General features: G+C 39.9%; 1 protein-coding gene across 4 annotated transcripts in view; it reads right to left on the bottom strand.

The window, feature by feature from the left end:
• CLSTN1 (calsyntenin 1) overlaps window positions 1-21,539 on the bottom strand; it is a 68,413-nt gene that overhangs the window by 8,594 nt on the left and 38,280 nt on the right. The window contains exons 3-12 of one of the 4 annotated variants that reach the window (XM_072426675.1): window positions 20,414-20,443; window positions 16,989-17,184; window positions 14,517-14,725; window positions 12,031-12,180; window positions 11,248-11,433; window positions 10,566-10,814; window positions 8,253-8,374; window positions 4,479-4,641; window positions 2,405-2,455; window positions 1,022-1,179 (exon numbers count right to left, since the gene is read on the bottom strand). In XM_072426675.1, the coding sequence (XP_072282776.1) occupies window positions 1,022-1,179; window positions 2,405-2,455; window positions 4,479-4,641; window positions 8,253-8,374; window positions 10,566-10,814; window positions 11,248-11,433; window positions 12,031-12,180; window positions 14,517-14,725; window positions 16,989-17,184; window positions 20,414-20,443 (1,514 nt within the window). The remainder of the gene's footprint in view (window positions 1-1,021; window positions 1,180-2,404; window positions 2,456-4,478; window positions 4,642-8,252; window positions 8,375-10,565; window positions 10,815-11,247; window positions 11,434-12,030; window positions 12,181-14,516; window positions 14,726-16,988; window positions 17,185-20,413; window positions 20,444-21,539) is intronic. The other 3 variants (XM_072426677.1, XM_072426676.1, XM_072426678.1) reach the window with 3 other exon arrangements.

Raw genomic sequence — 21,539 nt, 5'->3', positions numbered from 1 at the left:
AAGCCCCAAGAAGTGCTCCCAGATCTAGTAGTTTAAGGCTATGTACACACATTTATTAATTGTTGTTGAAAAGGATCCTTTACGATCCTTTCCAACGACAAAAGACTGAAGGAGCACTGTACATATAGCGCAGTTCTGCTCTATAGAGAGGGAAGGGGGGAGAACAAGAGTGGCACCCCGCTGTGCTGTCTCCCCCTTCACTTTCGTTATAATCATTCATCGTTCGTGTATCCAGGACAGATCCATAAACGACGTGGGACGAGTGCTGTACACATGCCAGATTCTTGTCCGGTAATAGCCCTAAGGTGATTAACAGACGAGATTCATTCGACATGTGTACATAGCCTTAGTCTTAAAAGGAAAGGCTAAAAATTCAGTCCAAGAGACCATAGGCTTGAATGACGGTTTACTGGAGCCACCTGCGGATGGTGGGACCCTTAGATGACTAACAGCAAAAGATAAGGAATAGACTTGCAAATCCCAAACAACCAAACCACAGCCAGACAATAGGGGGAATTTATTTTTAAACTAGAGCTGGATAAAGGGATTCAAGAACAATATCCCACCAGATGCAAGAGTCTGCTAAGTCATTTTTTTTAATCAGAGACAGCAAATAACTGGGCGAGTATGCCTTGTAAGACCATGGGAAACACATCAACTGAAGGGGCAGAGAACTAAGGGCAGAGAATCTAACAGAGCTGAAGAAAACACCAAGGAAGACTTAAAAAGAAGAATGCAATGTGACTTCAGGCTGCACACATCTGCAAGCTTTACAGAGCCGCAAAACTATGGGCAACTAGTTCAGGGGGGCTAATCATTCCTGGTCAAGAATCAGAAATGTTAAGAACACATGCAGGTAAGGTATGGTATAGGCTCAAAGTAAGAGTCAAAACCACAGGTACACCTGAAACCTGAACACCGTGTCTTTCCTGAAAATAAGGAAACTGCCTATTTGAATTATATTGCTTTTTTTAAGGTGTAGTTCAGTTTTAAAGCAAGATAATTCCCATGTTTCGCTTACCTTCATGCCCTTCCCAATGCCCTCTGCTGGTGGAAACTCCAGGCCCTCTTTGCAGGTATACAAACAATCGATGACTTTCTTGCTCTCCAACTTCCCAGATCTTATCATTAATCCGGCAAGATTTCCACGGAAGAACTGCGCCATGTGCTGCTCGCCACCTTAAGAAAAAGAGAAAAAAAAAGTCAGTCTGGAAACACAAGCACCCGGGGCACCACTGTAGGCATGCTCTTCTCCTCCGGGAGAGGTTAAAGTTTGGCATGCAGGTTAGTAGCACCAAACCGTGTGGGCAGCCTGGCTTTGTCCAGGGGCCACGACACGGGTGGGACATGCATATGAGCTCTGAACATGGCAGATGGAAGTGGTGGAAACAAGAAAGGCGTGGTCTTGGTGGGTGGTGGCACATAAACTGTGGTGCGGCATATCTGTCTTTGCTACAAAATGCAATTTTATTTAGTGAACTAATTTAACATTCTTCTCTCTACTGACCAGACAATTCTCAGTAGCTTGCAAGCACTAAAATAATATTTTATCTAGCCCAGCTTGTCCCAAAAATCATTTATGGGTGCAAGTTGAAGATTTAGTATAAAAGAAATTGGGTACGGAGGCTAGGAACGGTGTGTGTTTTGCTCATTCCATAGAAAAAGGATGCTTCTTCTAATAAAAATTCTGGTTTTCTAGATGTGTTATCAATCAGGCAGGGAAGTAAAACTGGCAGAGGCAATAAGATGTCCTCCTAAGCTCTAATAAATGCGCAGAAAGGAGGCAAAAAGTGATATTTGCCACCCTGCTTGCTCTTCCTAATATATTGGGGACTACAAAATATAAGTTTGAATGTAAAGACATATTTAAAAATAAAGTGTTATATTCAGTTGTAAAGTGCTAAAAAAAAAAATGTAATTCCCATTCATGCATCCACCAAAGGGACACTTCATGTCCTGCCCTCCTTATTTTTTTTGGAAATGTATGAAGACCTTGTGCTAAAATGCAAGTAGGGGGAAAAGCTACTATGCAGAGTTGAGATGTCCGACTCTTTGCAAGAGGTGTTTTCTATAAAATATTACTTTTAAAGTTTACGGATAAACCACCCTGCTTACAGAACCATACTTTCCAATGTATTATATGTATGCATGATGCTCTAAGAAAGGTGAACACTGGGTTAGTGTGCGTTTAGGTGTCCTCTGAGTATTATGAGATGGAGATAAAGAGAAACAATGTAAACCTTCAATATGGTGACTGAAAATAGAAGAGGGACAGGAGCAGAGCCCCAAATACAAGCTAAAATAAAAATAGAGGAAGTGAGTGCGGAGTTCATGCGAGGAGCGGATGGCATGAGATGTGTGTGTGATATAGAAGGTAGGTTGGGGAAGGGGAGACTGCAGACACCTGCATCACTCTCAGTCATTGGTTCAGTGACATTTCCACTTCCTGAATACTCTGCAGAAAAGTAAGAGAGGGACAAACAAGGAAAGTGACCACAAGGTTAGGGACATTTGTAACAACGACAAAACATGTTATGACAACAAACGCACAGCTGTGCAAGGGAGCAAAAGTCGGCCCAGGGGCCGGCACCGCTCTACACCGAGATGAACACAATTGAGGTACGGTGTACAATTTAGGCTATGACAATGACTGCTGTACACATTGCACATGTTAACCAAACACGAGAGCGCCCAATGCACACATTGTTATGAGGAAGACTTCTGTACACTGCAAATTATCATTGTCAGACTCAAGAAATTACAGGCCCAGCTACAGGCATGCTCTCATCCTACATCCTGCACAGACTGAAAGAATCTTATCCGGATTACCATCACCTCTTTGGTGTGGTTCCAAAATTCAATTTACAGAAGCAGGCACAAAAAATAAATGATTTTAAATTCTTTGCTGCATTCATTAGAATCTATAGTTTAGCTCATGCAATTCTTTCTGAAAAGGCAGATTACAACAAGCCAGACTGAAAGCTGGGAAATGCTGCCTGTTTTGTATGTAAATCAGGTAAACTTGATACAAGCCTAGCATTTGTAAATAAATGAAAATCCAGTGGTTCTCCCTAATAAAGAGCATTAGCTAAAATGATCCATAGATACTTTAATAAAAACAGCAGAAATCACGTGCAACCCAAGGCTAAGTTTGACTTCTGAAGAACACAGTGCACATTATTTAAATGTTTTTTATGTTGTCACAGTCACTGGTGTGGTATTTGTCTGCCACTTTTTGATGGAGGGTGCTATTCCCTTATGGGCTAGCCCTTACGTCTTGGTGAGTGCCTTGGCCTAAAAACCAGGCGCTCTCCGTTAGTGGGAGTCTCTCTTCGGGAGAGCTCCCAGCTGAGTATCTGGTGGGACCTGCTTATGCAGTCCCAGAGAGAAAAGGCCCCTCTATGACTTCGGTCAGGGGGGCATGTAAGTCCATTCCAGCTTCGGCTGGATGGGCTCAGTATCCAGCCCTTGTCTGGAGCTTGGCTTCGGAGGGTCTGGAGAAAAGGGTGGCCCTTCCTCATTAGAGGAGGGTTTACCAAATAGTACCCCAGTGCACGTTTTTTTTTGTGGTGTTTTTGCACCTTCACTTTTTTACCGTACACGGGGTGTGTTTTAGCACGGATCGAAAAAGAAGTCAAACTTAGCCATGTGCCAACTTACTATTTCTTTGACTGCATAGCTAATTAAAAAAAAAGTAAATTTCTCTGTTTTTTTTTTAGCAGAATTTAAGATTAGGAAATAACTTCAGATGTTTATATAACTGGAGCCCTTGGCAGCTTTGATATTTGGCTTGGTTTAATGGTAACCTCTGCTTACATATCCTTTCAGAATAGAAAAAACTGTCCAGATAAGTGTCAAGGTTACTAATCGGCTATATCTCATTGAGCATGCTCCCTTCTAATTATACCAGTTCCAGTGTTTCCCAATTTGTTATGAGGCAAGTAATAATTGTCTTCCTACTGACTGAAAGAGAAAATTTGCCTACTGCTACAAAGTTGTTTGAAAATGAATTAAATATTTACAAGAATCTCGCCTACCAGTTCATGCAGAATCAGAAACATTAATGGTTAACTGAGAATCTGACTAATTAAAGGTCATCTCCACTAGTAGGGAACTGGTGGACCGAATTCCCTGCTGGCATCTTGTATCTCTTGGTGACTCTGTGAGATTTCCGAACAGTTATTTATATCACCACCATCTTCCCCACTATGTGAACATGCCTGTCTTACTCACAGCTGGACTCCAATTATGTGTTCATTCTACAATTTATACATTTCCATTGGGAGGGGGGAAGCTGCAGAGATTCAGGATCTCCAGACACTTTAGAGGCATCTAAAATGCATGCACTACGAGGGAAATTTGTATGGTATTGCTGCTGCATTATTATTAGACATTGACAGTAACACATTACTTTATCTCTGTTCGATGTTCTGAACTACAAAGAAGTACACACACCGGTGTTATCATGAAATAATTACCTTGCCAGCAGGCACCAACCACAAGCTGAGTCTCCAGATGCGTGGGATGGAGAGGGTAGTCTTCAGTCATTGTGGTGGGGTCATAGGAAACCCCATCTACATACAGTGTGACTGAAGGAAAGTCCACGGTCAGTACATAATGGTGCCACTCCTTGTCACATGCCTGGGGAAACAAAACATAAAAATTAACATATGTAACCGTAAAGGAAATTTATAAGTAACTACATGTAGATTACAAGGCGTCTCTTACACCGGTACTCCAACACAAACCATATTTATCAAATAGAAAAAAACAGAGTGGGGAAGCAAAAATAAACAAAGGATCTGATGCTTCCTCACTCTCAACAAAATATAGGAGATCAATAATTCTATCTGAAGGATTTGTTATTGTTAATATGACTCTCTATTTCACATAAACCTTAATATATTTCATTCTAATGTTTATGGGCTAATAAATGGATACAAAATTATTACAATTATAGATTGCACCTTGCATCTTCAGGTCATAGTGACATTAGGAGGCTGATAATGTAGTTTGTGAATGAAGCCTTTAGCCTGTGTATGATTATAGCAATTATGTGAACCAGAACCACCAAGACTGCTTCTAGATGCTTAGTGTGGACAGAATATGGCGGGGTATGTGGACTAACATCTCCTCTATAAATGGCACTGTACAGCGGGAATGTTCTTTTACAAATTGCAGGTGGTAATGGCGGGTGGCTGAAACATCTCTCATGACCTACCGCTGACTATATTTTGTTTGCACCCTCAGGACACCTTCAAACAAATGCACTTTGGAAAATAAACACTAGTTGTGATCATTGCAGCTCATTTACTGTATGAAGGAAGGTAACGGGTTTTTTATTCACTAGTTTAGATCAAGCCCAACCCAGGGGAAAAATACAATAAGTTTTAAGTATTCCACCACCATGTGTCATATAATATGGCCCTGGGTTTTCACTAGGTGAGGTGGAAGGCTATCAAATACTACAAACCCAGGAATCCCATTTAATCTTGCAATGGCAAGTAATAGTAAGGAAAACAATGTGCAGGCACAGCTTGGAAAAGTACAAGTCAATCTGAGTTTATTCCTCCAATCATCTACTTTAGAACACAAGGTCACCTTGGCTTCAGCTCAGCAGCTCCCGAGGGGCCAAAGGATGACTTTCAGCATCAGCAAAAGCCGCAGTAGCAATGCTCGAAGCAGCTTGTCAAGACTATCTTGGCGCTGCATAATTTGATTCATTAAGTGGGAACTGGTGGCTGCAAGCCCTACATCACCCTTATTAACATGAGTGCTGAATTGTGTCACATATCCAGTATTTAAGTGACGGGAGATTATCTAAAAGACACAGCCAGAAAAGGCTCAGAGCTCTGTTATTAACTTTTCCAGCAGAATTGCTCATTGATTGCACAGGAACTATAAAAATTTAAGTGCAAAGCAAGCAAGGTCTGTTATGAAGAACGTGGAACTAAACTGTTGCCTCCCCATGGAACTATATAGATTTAGATTATGATATGATTTGTTCATTGGTTTCCAAAATATTCAAACAATAGTCTTTCCAAGTATTGTCACTGAACATCCTATGCACTATGATATACCCTAAATCTCCAATCACCCCTTCTGGGGAAGCGTCAGCGGTTTACCCCATCAGAGCTAGAAAGGGTGGGCATTCCCACAGGATGACTAGGAGAACTGATTCAAAATCATTTGATATGCCAGCCTGGGTATGTCAGATTATACCGTAGACCAGAAAGAAACAATAGTTACAAGGGTGATAACGTTGATGGCAATTTTAATACTAGCCTGTCATTTATCAGCCATAAAGCTCCGTAACTCACATAATTAAATGGGCATATGTTTGTGGACACATCTATAAAATTTTGTTGCACACTGGATTCCAAAACCATGGACAATTATGGAGTTTTGATTCCTGCCAACACCTTACAACAGCCTACATTCATCTGGGAAGTTTTTTTTTACAAAAGTGTGGAGGGTGCTTGTAGGAATATGATCTTATTTAACCCAAAAAGCATCGTCAAGTACTAGGTCAAGTACTAATGTTGATCCAACTACGTACATTGTTCTCCTGATCTGCATGCCTTTCAGTTATCTCTAAATCCTAAAACTTTCAAACTTGGTATCACAAGTCACTTCCATAGGCTAGCATAAAATCCAAGATATTTTTTTCACAAGCTTTTCTCTCTCACACTTTCCGTCAAAGCACCCATGGTCACTTCAGATATATAATTATTAATTACCTTGCCTTCTGCCAAAATCCCTAGAATCTGCATATTATCATTTGTGGCAATACAAATACTTAATTTTATTCATGTGCATGGGGGGACATTTTTTTCCAGTTCCTGTTACATAAAAATACATCTCCTTAGAAATAAAGGTTAACTGTTAAATAGAAATCCAACCCAAGAGAAGAACAGTAACCTAATTGTGTCCCACCAACTACAGTGTTTTATTTAAATGCAACTCTGTGCTGCCTGTCCTTTACCTCTGAATATATTCTTACAATTTGAGTACAGCGTTGCTCTTTTAGGCTAACACCTAAGTATTTTAGACTGCAGGATCTTGGCAGAAACCTTTTGCTGTCTAGAAGAAAAGCCAATAAGAGGTACTTTGGTTTACTTGAAAATGTAATTTCACCTAAGCGTGAGAAAGACGCAATTACAGACAAACAATTGTTGTGTTAAAGCACTTTTCAAGAAACGTAATTAAATCCAATCATGTAAGGTCCTTTTACACATTGAATTTGTCAGGCTGCGACTGAACAGTCCCTGTATAGACCTCTCTGCTCTCAAAATAACAAAGCTACCATTGATTTGTCACAGGATTCCCAATACAGCACCCCAAGCCCTCCGAGTGCTTGCAGAATCTCACCCCCCCCCCCCCCCCCCCCCCCCCCCCCCCCCCCCCCCGCAATCTGCTCTACAGTACAAACGCATCTTTCTGCACCAATCTGCACTACAGGGCTGCAGAGCTTTCTCGCAGAGCTACATTCTTTCTTTGGTGTGTGTGTGTATATATATATATATATATATATATATATATATATAAACAATGTGGCAAGCCCTTAACAACCACTAAGACAGAAAAAAAACAACACGTTTGCTTCCACGCCTCCCTTTGTGACATTTGAGTGAGACAAACACTTAACTGATGCTACCACATTTTAGCAATAATGTTGCAGGCAAGTAAGCAGCAATTACTCCTAGGTCTAAAGGTAAACTTGCTTATCCAAAGCCTCGTCCAGCTTCCAATAGCTGCTTTTCTAACAAAGGTATGAAGAACGAAAGGCTCCAGTTCACAAGTATTAAGCAGGGCCAGGCTCCTGATATGCTTAGCCTATTTTTATCCTATGTATTTCCTACAATTAATTTAGAGGAATAAGCATCATAGAATATAATGCTAAAATGTAATTTTATTCATGCATGTTCAGCTTTAAACTTCTCCATCCCCGGTATATCAATATCAGATTACTCAGGGCCCCAAATTCTTTTTTCTAATAAGAGTGAACTAAAAATGAGGTAAATGCTTCAAGACAATTACATCTGGTACATGCATGTTCTGTAAACTCCCCAGAAAAGGAATATATGACCAGTGGCCTAGATGTGGAAACTGTGCTCTAGCAAAGGTATAAAGCTCCAGACTACTTGTACATTCTTCAGCCCATTGGTGATCTTCACATACAATTCCCACATCACCCAATACAAAATATAGGACTTCAAATATTAAACAGGTTATATAAAACCATCACTGACCTGATTTAGCTTCCAGTGGAACTCAGCAGGCTTGTACGTTTTCTCTTCCGTAGGCTCCTGGCGGAACAGGAATCCCACTTTGCAATTGTGGACGTACAGAGAATAATGGTGCCTGTTCATGTCTAAAACAGAAGATCAGAATCAAGCAATATGCCAGGGGACAAATACATAAAAACATTTAATAACAGCATTAAAAAAGGGAGACTTTTAGGATAAATAAAAAATAAAAAGGAAGGGTAAAAAGGAATAAAAAAGGAAATAAAATAAAAAGGAAAGATAAATCATCCATATATGCAGGAATGGCCTTATGACAAACCTCTGTACCTTTATAGGCTATAAAGTAAGAAATCAGAACAGCTTTCAGTAATCATTAAGAAAGAAGAGGTCTTATAAGCAAACTTTCTTGACTGGCTTTTTACATCATGAACCAAAATTAGGTTGGTAATGTTATAACAGATCAGAAAAAATGCAACACGAACCTTTCTCAGGGAAATTAATGTGATTAATGTTCATATTTAATGACTTGAATGTTACAAAAAAACAATGCTTTTAATTAAAACAGCTTTCTTTAAATAACCTCTATGGGGTTTCTTGTGAATGAAGCATTCACTGTGAAAATGTTGTGAAGATTTTAATCTCTAAAAGTGTTAACTAATTAAATTCTATTTTTTCCTACAGCTAGGCTTACAGTGCACAGTAAGGACAGAGGTTAAAAGCTCTTGACATTGACAAGAGATACCATTTGACTTGGCTCTCACTTCTATACACACAACAGACCCTCCTATGTTCCCGAGATGAGAAACTTCGAATCAATGGCTCCTCTGTGCTCTTGTGTAGAAACAAAAACATTTTTAAGACTTCATCCCTGCTCAGTAAAATGTGGTTTTGTTTGGAGACAGATACAATCACCAAACCGGCAGGTCACTTTTCACTGGCGGCTCGGTTTCTGCATCTCAGATTTGGAACTGAATGCGACATAGAAAAATATCTTCTCTCTTTATTATACAGATGTATTGATCCAAAACCTCTCTAGTGTATGAGGATGATATGAATTAAATTTTAAATACAACCTCTCACATGCCTAACACAAAGGAGCTTCCTCTAGGTTTACTGATCTTTACTTACTTTCTGTAAGATGATGTCTGTATGAATGAGCTCTAAGTACCATAACTCCAGCCATGTCAGTGATGTATTCACAACCTGGTTCAGGTCAGCATTTTGGACTAATCTCAGAAGCGCAGCAAAGGAATTGATGACAGGACAATGCTAATCTACAAGCAAAGTTATATGCCATTATGCTGTCTGGTGGGAGGTTCACAATGCTCCACCGTAACAACCTCCCAACACAGTTGAGCAGAGGTTGGACCATTTTTATTAGGAAGAGTTATGAGAGTAGCATGCCATGCGTAAATGAGAATTATTGGCAGGTTTAAGGTCGTAGTGATAATGAATGAATGGCAATATATGGGCTCCTGATGTTCTTTATGGCGAAAGGAAATCAATCGCAGTTTTATGGCATATTGATAGTTTGAAATCAGAATCTATATACACTGATTGAGCAACGTAATATTATTAAAATGTGTAGAGATGATAAAATGAAATCAACAAACTTTAAGGAGTCTGCTTAATTATAGCATATTAAAACAAGAGAAACTGGTAATGGCTTGCAACATGAGCTAGGATCTGTAGTTCTCTGGCAATATTTATGCTGCATGCCCCACAGTTACCCGCTGTATATTACAAGATCTTAAAGGGATTTTTATAAGGTCATTTGCTTTTATTGACACAATGAAAAAGCTTTGTAAAAAGTGCCATCTTCTTGGGATCTGACCAGGTATACAAGTAGGGGGTACACTTCAAAAAAACTAATATCCATTCAATTGGTCTAAAATTTTAGATTATGCTCTCTCAGGGTCCACTGGCTTTTTTTAGTTTAGATGTCAGAACGATAAGTCTAGAAAATGTCTAGCCATAGACTGACAGCTTCAGGAATTCAAGCTGGTTTAGCCAATTAATGGAGATGGGGAGGTTAAGTGTTACACCAGCATTCTGACTCCAGCAATCAGTAGAGTTGTCTTTTAAATCCCTTACACAAGGTTTTCATATAATCTGATGCAACAAACTATTTTTCTTGCATTTCCTCAAACAGATACTGCCAGAGATATAAATAAAACATCCTAACAAAGTGCCACATTTGTGAAATTATTAACATTTTATCTTATGGAAAATAATATATCTTCAGGAGAGCCTGTATGGCTGTATGTAGTCAAGGATTAAACGACATGTTCTGAAGAGGGTGGAGAGATTCTTTACCTGTTTTATCAGAATTGCACAAGATGGTTTCCTTTTCTCTGCCACCTGGTCCATGTCTCATCCAAACAGAGATAACAAAGGGATCTTTAAGGTCGGTAGTCACAATGCCATCAGGAACCTTCACTGCCTGGGTGCCATTGAATTCGAACACTTGGTCGCTGTCATGGCCATTATCGGTTGAGAGCCCCACAGTCCAGTTGGTAGCGCTACTGGGAGGTGGGAGAAGTTCGGCAGTGTTTGCAGTTGCACCTGTACAAAAGAAGAATGACATTTATTGAATGCCAACTTAAAAAAGGTTTTCTGGGTAACTTTTTTTTATGGTTTGCCTTGGGAACTAGGAAACAGGCATTCATGTCACAATACAACAATATAAACACCAGAAAAAAACATATATTTTGTCAGGTAGCTTAATTAGTGGGGGGAACCCAAATCCCTTTTATTCGTCTGTAATGCATTAGCAAATGTTAAGTGTTTTGGTATACTATGGTGCCATTTACTTTTAAAGACAGAATTGTTGTATTTGCAGTGTGTTCCCTCATGTGACTTCTCTTCATTGTGTCTCTAGCTGGATTACATCCTGATCATGGTTCTGATGAAAACAACTCAATCTCTGCAGAGTAAATGACCTCTGCTACAAGGTTCATGTGATACAAGGACAGCAGATGTCAGCTCAGTCTCTTACCACATAGCCTGTGGATGGATTTTTCAGAGTATGTATCTCTGTCACAGCCTTTGCCGATGTGGCTGGTTTCCAACTGCACTGTTGCTTGAATTGACGTGATTGGTTCATCGCAGGTCTCCAGATGCATGCCAGGGAATAGTGCCAAAGATCCCGTGCCAGGTTCATACTCCACTCTTTTGTTATAGCCTGAGTATTTCAAAAAATAAAGAACATCATACTTTTAAAACTAGGGGTTAAAAAAAAAAAAAAATACTGAAACAGTTCAAGCAGAACTAAACCCAAAAATTATAAGCAGACAGGAACTATATTGAAGGAGACAAGCAGTTTTCTGTAAGACATGCAATGAGCCATGCATGCATATCTCGAATGCAGGAATGGACTCCCATGCAAATGCATTAAGTTGCTCAAACCCAGCTGTTCAAGATGACCAAAGCTGGAAAAGAACCAAATGAAGATGGTGGCACAGGAAATAGAGTGGGGGAGGAAAGTTTAGGTCAATTCAAAAGAGATTCCCACATCATGTCTGTAGCCTAAGCAGATTCAAATTTTGTATTTGTATGATTTGGGGGGAGGGGTGCAGAGTGCATCTGATATAAATGCTATGACACACACAGTACAGGTAAAATTAGATGTAAAATGGGTATAAAATGATTTTAGAAAGACACAGTGTGTGGTTCAGACATGCCAGGGTCATGGAGCTGCACTTTGATGATTGGCGTAATGTAGAACTAAATAGAGAGTAGCAGTTCAGTGTGAAAGATGAATGTGTGTGATAATCCCCACCTTGCCAGCTTGCTTTGCATGTTGGTTTAATGTTGATTTTGACTAGAATGTCTTCTGTAGCTCTTTTCTTCCCACAGTCATAGGCAGTCACTGTAAGCTTATACTGGCGCTCTTTTCCGTAATTCAGCTTTTCGGTATTCTTGATGTAACCTGAAACATGCAGAAAACATGGAGTTATCAAACATTAGTCTAAACTAAATACCCAACTAAATAACCATTATCAAATAAGTAATGTAGTGATAGCTAGGGATGACACAGGAAAAAATGTAGAAATGCTGAACTAGCCAACCAGAATGACACGATGTCTGTGCCCGACCTCCTTAGAAATTACTGGAGGCCATGCTATGTCTAAGCCAGTTATGACAAGAAGCAATCTTTTTGATTGCACTGAATTCAGACACGTGCCATGCACCCTTCTGCATTATCATATATAGGGAATTTATTAATCCACATTTGGAGAGCATCTAGAAAGCATTGCAGAATCCAGCTTATTCGAGGTCTGGATGTATGCACACCTTATTTTTTACAACACAGGTTGAGTTTTATCACCAATGTTTGAAATTTAAGTAGAGATCCTGTCACAAAGGTCATAGCAAACAAAGGATTTGCAGAGTTGTTCTAACACACCACATGGAGCTAGAAGCTTCCTAACCGAGGAGCTCAGTGTGTGAAAGGTTTACCAGGCACATGGAATACACGATTATGGCAAGTGTAGTGCAGGAAGGTTGTTTGCTTTAAGTGCTACTATAAACAAATGAAACCTATTTATTGCAATCATTTTTTAAGACTTTGCAGCATTTGAGAAAAACATTCCTATTACTTTTTTTTCTAATCCTGCTGTTAAGATTACTATTAATAAAAATAATAATAATAATACTACTAATATTTACCTCTCGAGCGGTAACCCCAGTAAAAAAAACCTGCTGAAAGTGGTAACCCCGAGTCACTCTGTATAGCTAAAAAAAATAATAAAAAATAAAGCTTTGCCTGGGCCCATTGGCGTTCTCCAGGCTCCTGCCATCCTCTGGCCGCGTCTTCTTCAAGTGCGCTGACGTTCCTCGGGAGTTCCCGGTGATGTTGGTACATACAGCTGTTGCTAGGGGCGCGGCGGGAATTTAAAACTATTTTGTATTGCATTCAATACAAAATAACTGTATTGAATGCACTGGATATATTAGTATAAAAGCGGTACATTGTCTTTCATGAAAATTTATTTTACAGTATAATATAATAGTATGAGTATAATAAGGTTTGAAACAGAAAAACTTTTAAAAGTTTAATATTAAATGTATTTAGTTTATTATTTTGACATGATTTTGTGATTCAAACTTTATTATACTCATACCAATATATTATACTGTAAAATAAATTTTCATAAAGACAATGTACTGCTTTTAGACATATAAATCCAGACAGAAATGAATCGCCCAGGAGGTTAATAAACAGAATATTTTATAACGCCAACATATCACACAGCGCTGTATAATAAATAGGGGTTGGAAATGTATATATGTAATATCGCCTTATATGCAATCACGTGCCTTTGACTTGGTAAACATGCTATTTACAATGACAACCTGACAAACACACAATGAAATGACACCTTCTGTCATAAAGGATTGCTGTAAACAAGCAACAGAAGGCAGGTTTGCTATGTCTTGTTCAGGCTATCAGAAAGAAAAACAAACTGAACAGCAGGATCAGGTGGAACAAACAAAAAACACCCTCCTTTCTAAAACTTGGCTTATACTGTACAAAACAGAAGCTTCTAGCCATCAAAGATACCTATTAAATACTTATTTTGAAGCTAAGTTCCCAGGAAATATAAAAAGCACCATATAATGTGGCTAGATATTCATTCAAAATAACTACTGCTATTTTGAAATTTATTTTGTGTAATATATGAATTTGTCACCCCTGTACAGAAAAACTGGGTGAGGAAGGGCTGGCAAAAGGTGCAAATTAAGCACTCCGCTGTATGCATATGTGCTGACAGGGATCATAACAAAAGGAAATGCAATGACTTCATCACTGTCCAATCACAGGATAGGGGTGGGTGATGACCCAGCTGTATCCTTTAAATACAATAATAAAAAGTGAGGTCACCGCCTGCCTATGTTGCCATTTTAGAGATGCTGAACAGAATTACAAATTCTTTGAACCACTGAAACAGTTCCCATTTCAATTTTTGTGTATTCAGCAGCTTAACTAGTGTGCAGCTATTGTTTCCAGCTAAAAAAAATTGTTTGTTAGATTGATGTCTGTATCCCTGTTGCAGATTTACTTCTACTTCCCATCTACTAAAACCGCTCCAATGGAGCCTCAGATTGCAGTAATAAAAATGGTCAAGGGCCCTAATCTTTCCCTACTTCACTGGAAACTAAAAAACCTTTTGGCTGCATAGTTAATATAGTAAACTGAATTGCATTACACATCCTGGGGGGAGAATAGGAAATTTTACAGGGATCTGATGACAATAATCTTACCATCTTTATCAACAGTGAATGGTACATCGGGTGTTACTATCTCATAGCTGCAGATCTGACTGAATTGAGGGGAGCAGTCAGCATCCACAGCCTCCACCTTCAGGATGCTGTCATACTTCTTTCCCTCGATGACCGTGGCTTTGTATGATTTCTCCTTGAAGACTGGAGCGTACTCGTTCACGTCATTTACTTGGATATGTACAGTTGCCCTGCAACAAGACAATATCGTATGATGGATGAGACAATCTGCACACACTCACTGAGGTTTATTAAAGCGGAAAGAAAATGCTGAAGAGAAAAGAAGTCCTGCTGGGACTGTTCTCTGCTGCATGGCAACTCTATGTTACCTCTCAACACCCAGGTATGCCAAACCAAGTGTATAAAAGCTCATTCATTTAAATAATCAAGACTCTTGAAATGAACTTAACATAAGACATCAAAGTACGTTAGGCAATAGACAGTATCCTGAAATAACTGCATAACTTGCAGAAGTGCAAGATATCTACCATCATCTAAATACAAATCTATTACAGAATATTGTTTCAAGTTTTGTGGCCTCCAAAATTGCAAAGCACACTAAAGCTGCATACACACGTGCAATTATTGTCGTTGGAAAGCATCTTTCACGTTCTTTCCAACGACTAAGCACTGCACGATGCATGAACAAGTGATGTACATACAGCACTGTTCTGTTCTATGGAGAGGAAGGGGAGAACGAGGAAACAGCCCCCCGCTGCACGCTCTCCACCTTCCCTTGCATTAGGATCTTTCGTTTTTCATCGTCCATGAATCCACCAGGACTGTCCATCTGACGATGGGAGCTGTACAGACACCAGATTCTCGTTCAATATCAGCCCTGAGCCGATTATCAGGCGAGAACCATTGGACGTGTGTACGTAGCTTTACTTGCAGAGGTATCACGAGCAAAAACACATACGTGTGCTTTGCATTATGGGGATGTAGAAGGGGAACATGGGCCCAGAAAGGAAATGGGGCAGATAGGCTCGGCTTGTCAAGGAAAAATGAAAAAGACAAAAAGTAAAAGCATACACCTTAGGCTGCTTACAGCATGATGCATAATATTCCACGACAGGTTCATTTTCATAAGACTTTAAGACCAGCTTTTCTCAACCAGGGTTCCATGGAACCCTAGGAGTCCTCCAGATGTTTACTGTGGTTCCTTGAGAAATGAGCAATTTGTACCTCTCATGTAAGTTTACCTGATACCAATGAAATCTGTAAGTGTGGCCTGCCCATTGGCCAGCAATGTAAGAGGCATTCTTACCACTGATCATCACACTGTGAGCTGTGGATATAATAATTTTAGCAGGGGGCTCCCTAAAGACCTGAGAACTATTTTAAGGGGTTCCCCCACCGTAAAAAGGTCAAGAAACACTGCTTTAGACACTCTTTCAGGTTACAAAATAATATAGTTATTTTAGCAAAATATAGGATTGATAACCACTTGGAAGGAAACACATTAAAATTGTACAGTAAACCGTGCACATATATTCTTGCGTGTGCCACATAAACGAATTTAAACACTTTTTAGGTGTTTTTTTTAATCATTAATGGAGAGTGATGAGGTCTGTGCTGGAAATTAGCTGCAGGTCTCTGATTTTTTTGGCCATAGGAAAATGAAGCCAATATCGATAAAAAAAAATGTAAATAGGATTTTCCAACCACATGAAAGTTTTTACGATATTGTTCGAGAACTAACAGATTAAAAGAAAATGTGAGCAACAGCCAACTGAAAGCTATACCTACGTCCTCATGTGTTCCTGGAGCTGTAAAAGGTACAGTGGAACAGCCATCATTACACTTCCTTATTTCCAAGTTTAATTGAGAAACTTCAAACATGCAAATGACTGCGAAGGTGGGAGATTGCAGAGTTTAAAGTGGAACTAAAGATCAGGTCTCTGCTATTTCATTTCCCACGCTAAGGCTGGATACACACGTGCAATAATTGTCATTGGAAGGGATATTTCACAATCCTTTCCAAGGGCAAAAGACTGCAACCATGCATTAACGAGCACTGTAAAAACAGCACTATTCTGCTCTATGGAGAGGGGATGGGGAGAACGATGGAGCGGGACCCCGCTATGCTCTCTCCCTATCACTTTAATTATGATCGTTCCTCATCCGTGGATGCGTCAGGAAAGTCTTTGTAACGACGGACGAAAAGCACTGTACACACGCCAGATTCTCATCCCTGAAGCGATTATCGGACAAGAATCATCTGAAGTGTGTAGGTAGCCTTAAGCACTTTACACACAATGCAACAAAAAAGTGGGAATCCATGCATATAGTGTGCTTCATCAGCAATGCCCACAGGACCTCAAAAACTAAAAGGCCAAAGGCTAACAAGCCATTCGCTGTCCAAACATATGCAATCATTTGGTAATGCCAGATAAACTAGCAGAAGTAAGAGGCCCCAAGATCCAAATGGCATCTTTACCACCATTCCCTTACTTGTGAGACTTTTTAGCACTTGATCCATCTGGTCCTTTTCCGCAGTCATAAGCCTGGATGGTAAATGTGTAGTCCTTCTGCAGTTCGCAGTCCAACTTCTGAGTGGAGCGTATAACCCCTTCTCCGGTGGACTTGTCTACCACCACGGCCTCAAACGGAACGTCCTGGTCATGGATCTTAAAGCCGCAGATTTCACCTAATGGAAATGACAAAAAGAAAAAGTTATGGACTGCTTTTGGGCAGGTTTAACCCCTTTCTCTGCCAGTGTTCCCCTCAAAAAAAAAAACTAGAAAACCGAGCTGAGGAAAGGCAGGTGGGGAGACACGCACACAAACAGGGCAAATTATTAAACACAGAAATAAGGACATAACCAAAAGAAGAGAGAAAACATGACTTTTTCAGCAGCCAGAGGGGTGTGAGGGTCTGTGGACAAGGCAGAAGCATTGTGCTTTTATATTTTTTTAATGATGAGGTGATTGTCCTAGTTGAACATATAGCAGATGCCTGCCTATCAAGCAATCCAAGTTATATTGCATCCACTCATGCAGGAGTTCAGAGAAAAAAAAAAATAAAATGTATAGACAGGCATTTCACAGGAGTACTTGAAATTTAGACCAAAAGACAAAAAAGAGAAAAAAAAAAAAGATAGAGAGAAGAGAGAGACAGATAGAATGAAAGTAGGCATGCAGCCTGGAGGCTGATGTTTATAGAGGAGACTGTTCTCCGCCAAGCAATGGCAATGCCCGTTTAAAGGATCAGTCTACTCAAACTTGACAGTTTTAGTTATGGCTGAATTCTGGTGAGATGAACACCCAGTGAGATTCATCACCGAGGGATTTGGTCAATGAAACCAAGGCTTTTGTTCTGCCTTCCATATCTCTGCAGTTTTCTTACAAACCCCAGCAGTCTGACAACTCATTCTAATGTCCCAGTCAGGTGGCCAAAGCTTGGGGAAAGGAAATATTGCACCTTGTGGGAACCAGTGAATTATTCACCTCACCAGAATTCACTCGAACAAGTATCAGCGTTGGATAGACTGACTCTCTAACCAGTGCAGAGGGTTTTAATGCAAAGTGTGAGAGATGAGGAAGCTTCAGCGACACCTCCAGCACCTTTTACAGTTTCAAATTTTTTTTTCTTTATAGAAATGGAGCAGAGGAAAAAAAAAACACTAAAATATAGGTGAAGTCTTCCTGTGCAATGAACCTGGCTAATCAGGGAATCAAAAGCAAAGAAAAAAAAAACCTTTGTAATGTAGAAATATCAGTGGCTCAGACATCCATTTCAATAGCTATCTAGAAGAAGGCAGAGCTGAAAAAGGTATGACACTTGTTACTGTGTGCGATTCTAGTTATGGAGGGCGGCAATAATAAACTAGATACATAAGGAAGGTCTTCTATAAATAGGAATTTACAGGGGGCTGGTAACATTGCTGTCCTGAGAACCAGACTAGTTGACTTGTCCTTGTCCTCGGGATTATAGAACATTTAATAACTGGCTAGTAAGGTGGTTAAATTGTGACTTGAAAGATATCGATAGTCCAACCATGTTTATTGAGTTTTCAATCAGAGTAAGGCTACACACATCAGATTATTGCTTCAGGGCTCGTATTGGGCGAGAACCTGACATGTGTACAGAGTTTGTCTGCCGTCCTTCACTGATCCGTTCCAGCGGATCTATGAACGACGAACGACTGCAATACAAGTGAAGGGGTGCTGCTTGCTTGTTCTCCCCCTCACCAAGGTGCTATATGTTCAGTGCACGCTCTTACATCTTTCAGTCTTTTATTGTTGGAAAGGATCGTGAAAGATCCTTTCCAACAACAAAAGTCCAACGTGTGTATGCAGCCTTAGAACTGGTTAAAACCCTTTTGGTTTTTCATTTTCCTGCAAAATAAGGGGAAACTTCTAACATTTAACTAAAAAGATCCCCTATAGAAGATTTCCATCATATCTGTTTTATGAAAACATTTTCGCAGGGAATGACGAGGGTTGCCAGGGTGAACAGAGAAGGTGATTCTCCCTTAACAAATTGGCCTAGGAAAAGGTCTGTGTGGGGTCCGCATTTAGATAAAGCCATAACTGTATTTATGATGGGTCTTTTTTGATTCCCAGCCATCATGCAATCTATGATTGCTTAATTCTGACAAAAACTACGATGTCAAAATCTCTGTTTCTCAACATTTTTAACAAGGGGTGAGCCCTTTGAAATAATTTTCAGGTCTTTTGGAAACCCCTGCTATAATTACTATATCGATAGCATTGGTGTAACTTAAACTAACCTGAATGATACAAAATTTTTATTGCTCAAGGAAGCCCTAGCAACCTCTGGAGCAGTGGTCACCAACCTTTTCGGTTCCTAGGACCACTAAAATCACCGGCTCCTAACCGTGCATGCGCGGGGAGCCGGGTGTCCTTTAAAAGTGGAGAAACCTCCCCCAGAGTGACGTCATGATGCCATACCCTGCCCACCCTTCCATCGCAGATCTGAGCCTGCAAAGGGAGAGTAGGTGGGTAGTGTCCAGGGACACAGCATGTCCACCTCCCTGAGCCTAGGAACTGCACGGGAGACATAATTTGCGCCTCTGGCCGGTTCGTCCTCCCAGTGGGGTTCCACCGCCCAGAGCCGCAGACTCCCAAATTTTTCTTGCAGGCAACCGGTTAGCGATCGCTGCTCTGGAGGAAATCTAGGGTTACACCGAATCCTGGTTGAGTAACACTGCTCTACATTTGGCACCAAGTCTATGCCTGGAACAACTATCTGTGAAATAAACCAGCAGCTCTTGCACAGCTAAGCAGAGACATAGGAATGGTTTGTCTAGCTCTGTGCACCACCTGTTCACCACTTTAAAATAAACCTAATTTTTACATCTGCAGAGAAATGTCTGCAGCAACCAATTTGCCGAAACATAAAGGACAGCTGGAATGGGATTGGTTACTGTAGACATTAAATATAACTCTGTCTTTAAAAACGCAACATTGTTGTTATTTCTGCTCATTCTAAAACTTTGGAAAATGATCAATATCCCCGGCTGTGTTACAAACTACCCCAGCATAATGGCACCTTTACCATCCTACAAAAACAGCAAATATACCTCGGCCTAGCTAATCCAATCATCGTCCTGAAATGGATGTCTGATCGCTAGATATTTCTTATCAACATGGGGATTTCCATCACATAACAATTCATTTGGAATTAGAAATTAAAATGGTCCAAATGAAAAAAAAAAAACAGAAGATTATATAAAAAGGGATCAGAGTATCTTCTGTTCAACCCTTTCAGCGCCAGTACTGGCGAGCAACGCTCTGCAGCAGGCTGTATGGCGCTGAAGGAGCCAAGTGCTGATTCCCCATTTTTTTTTGTTTTCAGAACCAAAAGTTAGTGGGTTAATAAGTCATAAGAGGAGAGAAAGAACCCGTTATCACCTTCTTTGGTGACTGTCACCTCAAAACTCTCTAAAGGGAGAGAAAATAAACCTGTGTCAGTAACATGGGAGAGAAGGTCAGATCAGAGACACAGAAATACCAAACATCACAGTTGTCCATACATGTCTTAATAATCAGCTGGTGTACCTGACACGTCCTGGGCTGCTGGGAGAAGAAGCAGTAATACAATGCAAAACAATATACATCATGGAGAACATGCTGGGTATGAAGCATATTTTATTTGCAAATAAGGAAAACGTGGTATTGTTGACCTACTGTTGCATTTTATTAAGGAATCCAATGAGCAATGATGTGAAAACTAAATTCAGGTTACTTTAGTCTAATGATTGGAGGTCAGCCATATTTGATTTGAGGTCTTTTAAATGTAACAGATTACCAGAGTAAGCAAATATTGTCTAAACACAAGCAACATTTATATATTTGTACTTGAATCTTTGTGTAAATGTGACTGTTAGATCTGTGCAGTGATCCCATATGAAATGTTACCACTGTATTAAGACCAGTCATTGTTGCTCCCTAGCTTTGCGCAGGCTGACTGGTCTTGTCTCCGCCCACCCTGTAACCTTCTTCAGGCAGCCTGTAGTGGGTGGGTCTGTTGGGCTCCTCCCATAGCTTCATGTGCTATGATGCCTTTGCTACTTTTACAAGGTAATAACTAAATTTCAAGGGAACCTGGTTCCAATTCAGTTGCTGGAGGGATTTATATCTTTTGAGAAATATATTTCATTGAAACTTTTGGCAGTTCAGCTTTAATGCAGAAATAAGTAGCTAATAAACAAATTTTCAGCATATACTAAATTGTCTCACAGTAATACTAAAGAATCAAAACTATTACACATATATATTACAGGAAAAAAGTGTAATTAGACACGAGACAAATTGCACAGCAAGTATTAAGATATGAAGATATTTTCAACCTGTCTATTCTGTCTTATCGGCATGAACCTTTCTAGTTACAAGAAACAACTGAGCAGTTATATTAATTTACTGCGAGGTTAGATCTTCCATTTGAATCAAAAGTGTCACCGCCCGGCTTCATCTGCTTCCCCATTCACATACACAAGGGTTGTAAAGACTGGAGGTCAGAAATAATGACAATATAGAA

This window comes from Pyxicephalus adspersus, chromosome 11 (assembly GCF_032062135.1).
Source record: "Pyxicephalus adspersus chromosome 11, UCB_Pads_2.0, whole genome shotgun sequence".
NCBI classification, from domain to species: domain Eukaryota; kingdom Metazoa; phylum Chordata; class Amphibia; order Anura; family Pyxicephalidae; genus Pyxicephalus; species Pyxicephalus adspersus.
Note: the sequence above shows the minus strand (reverse complement) of the source record. Positions and strands in the feature narration are given on the sequence as shown.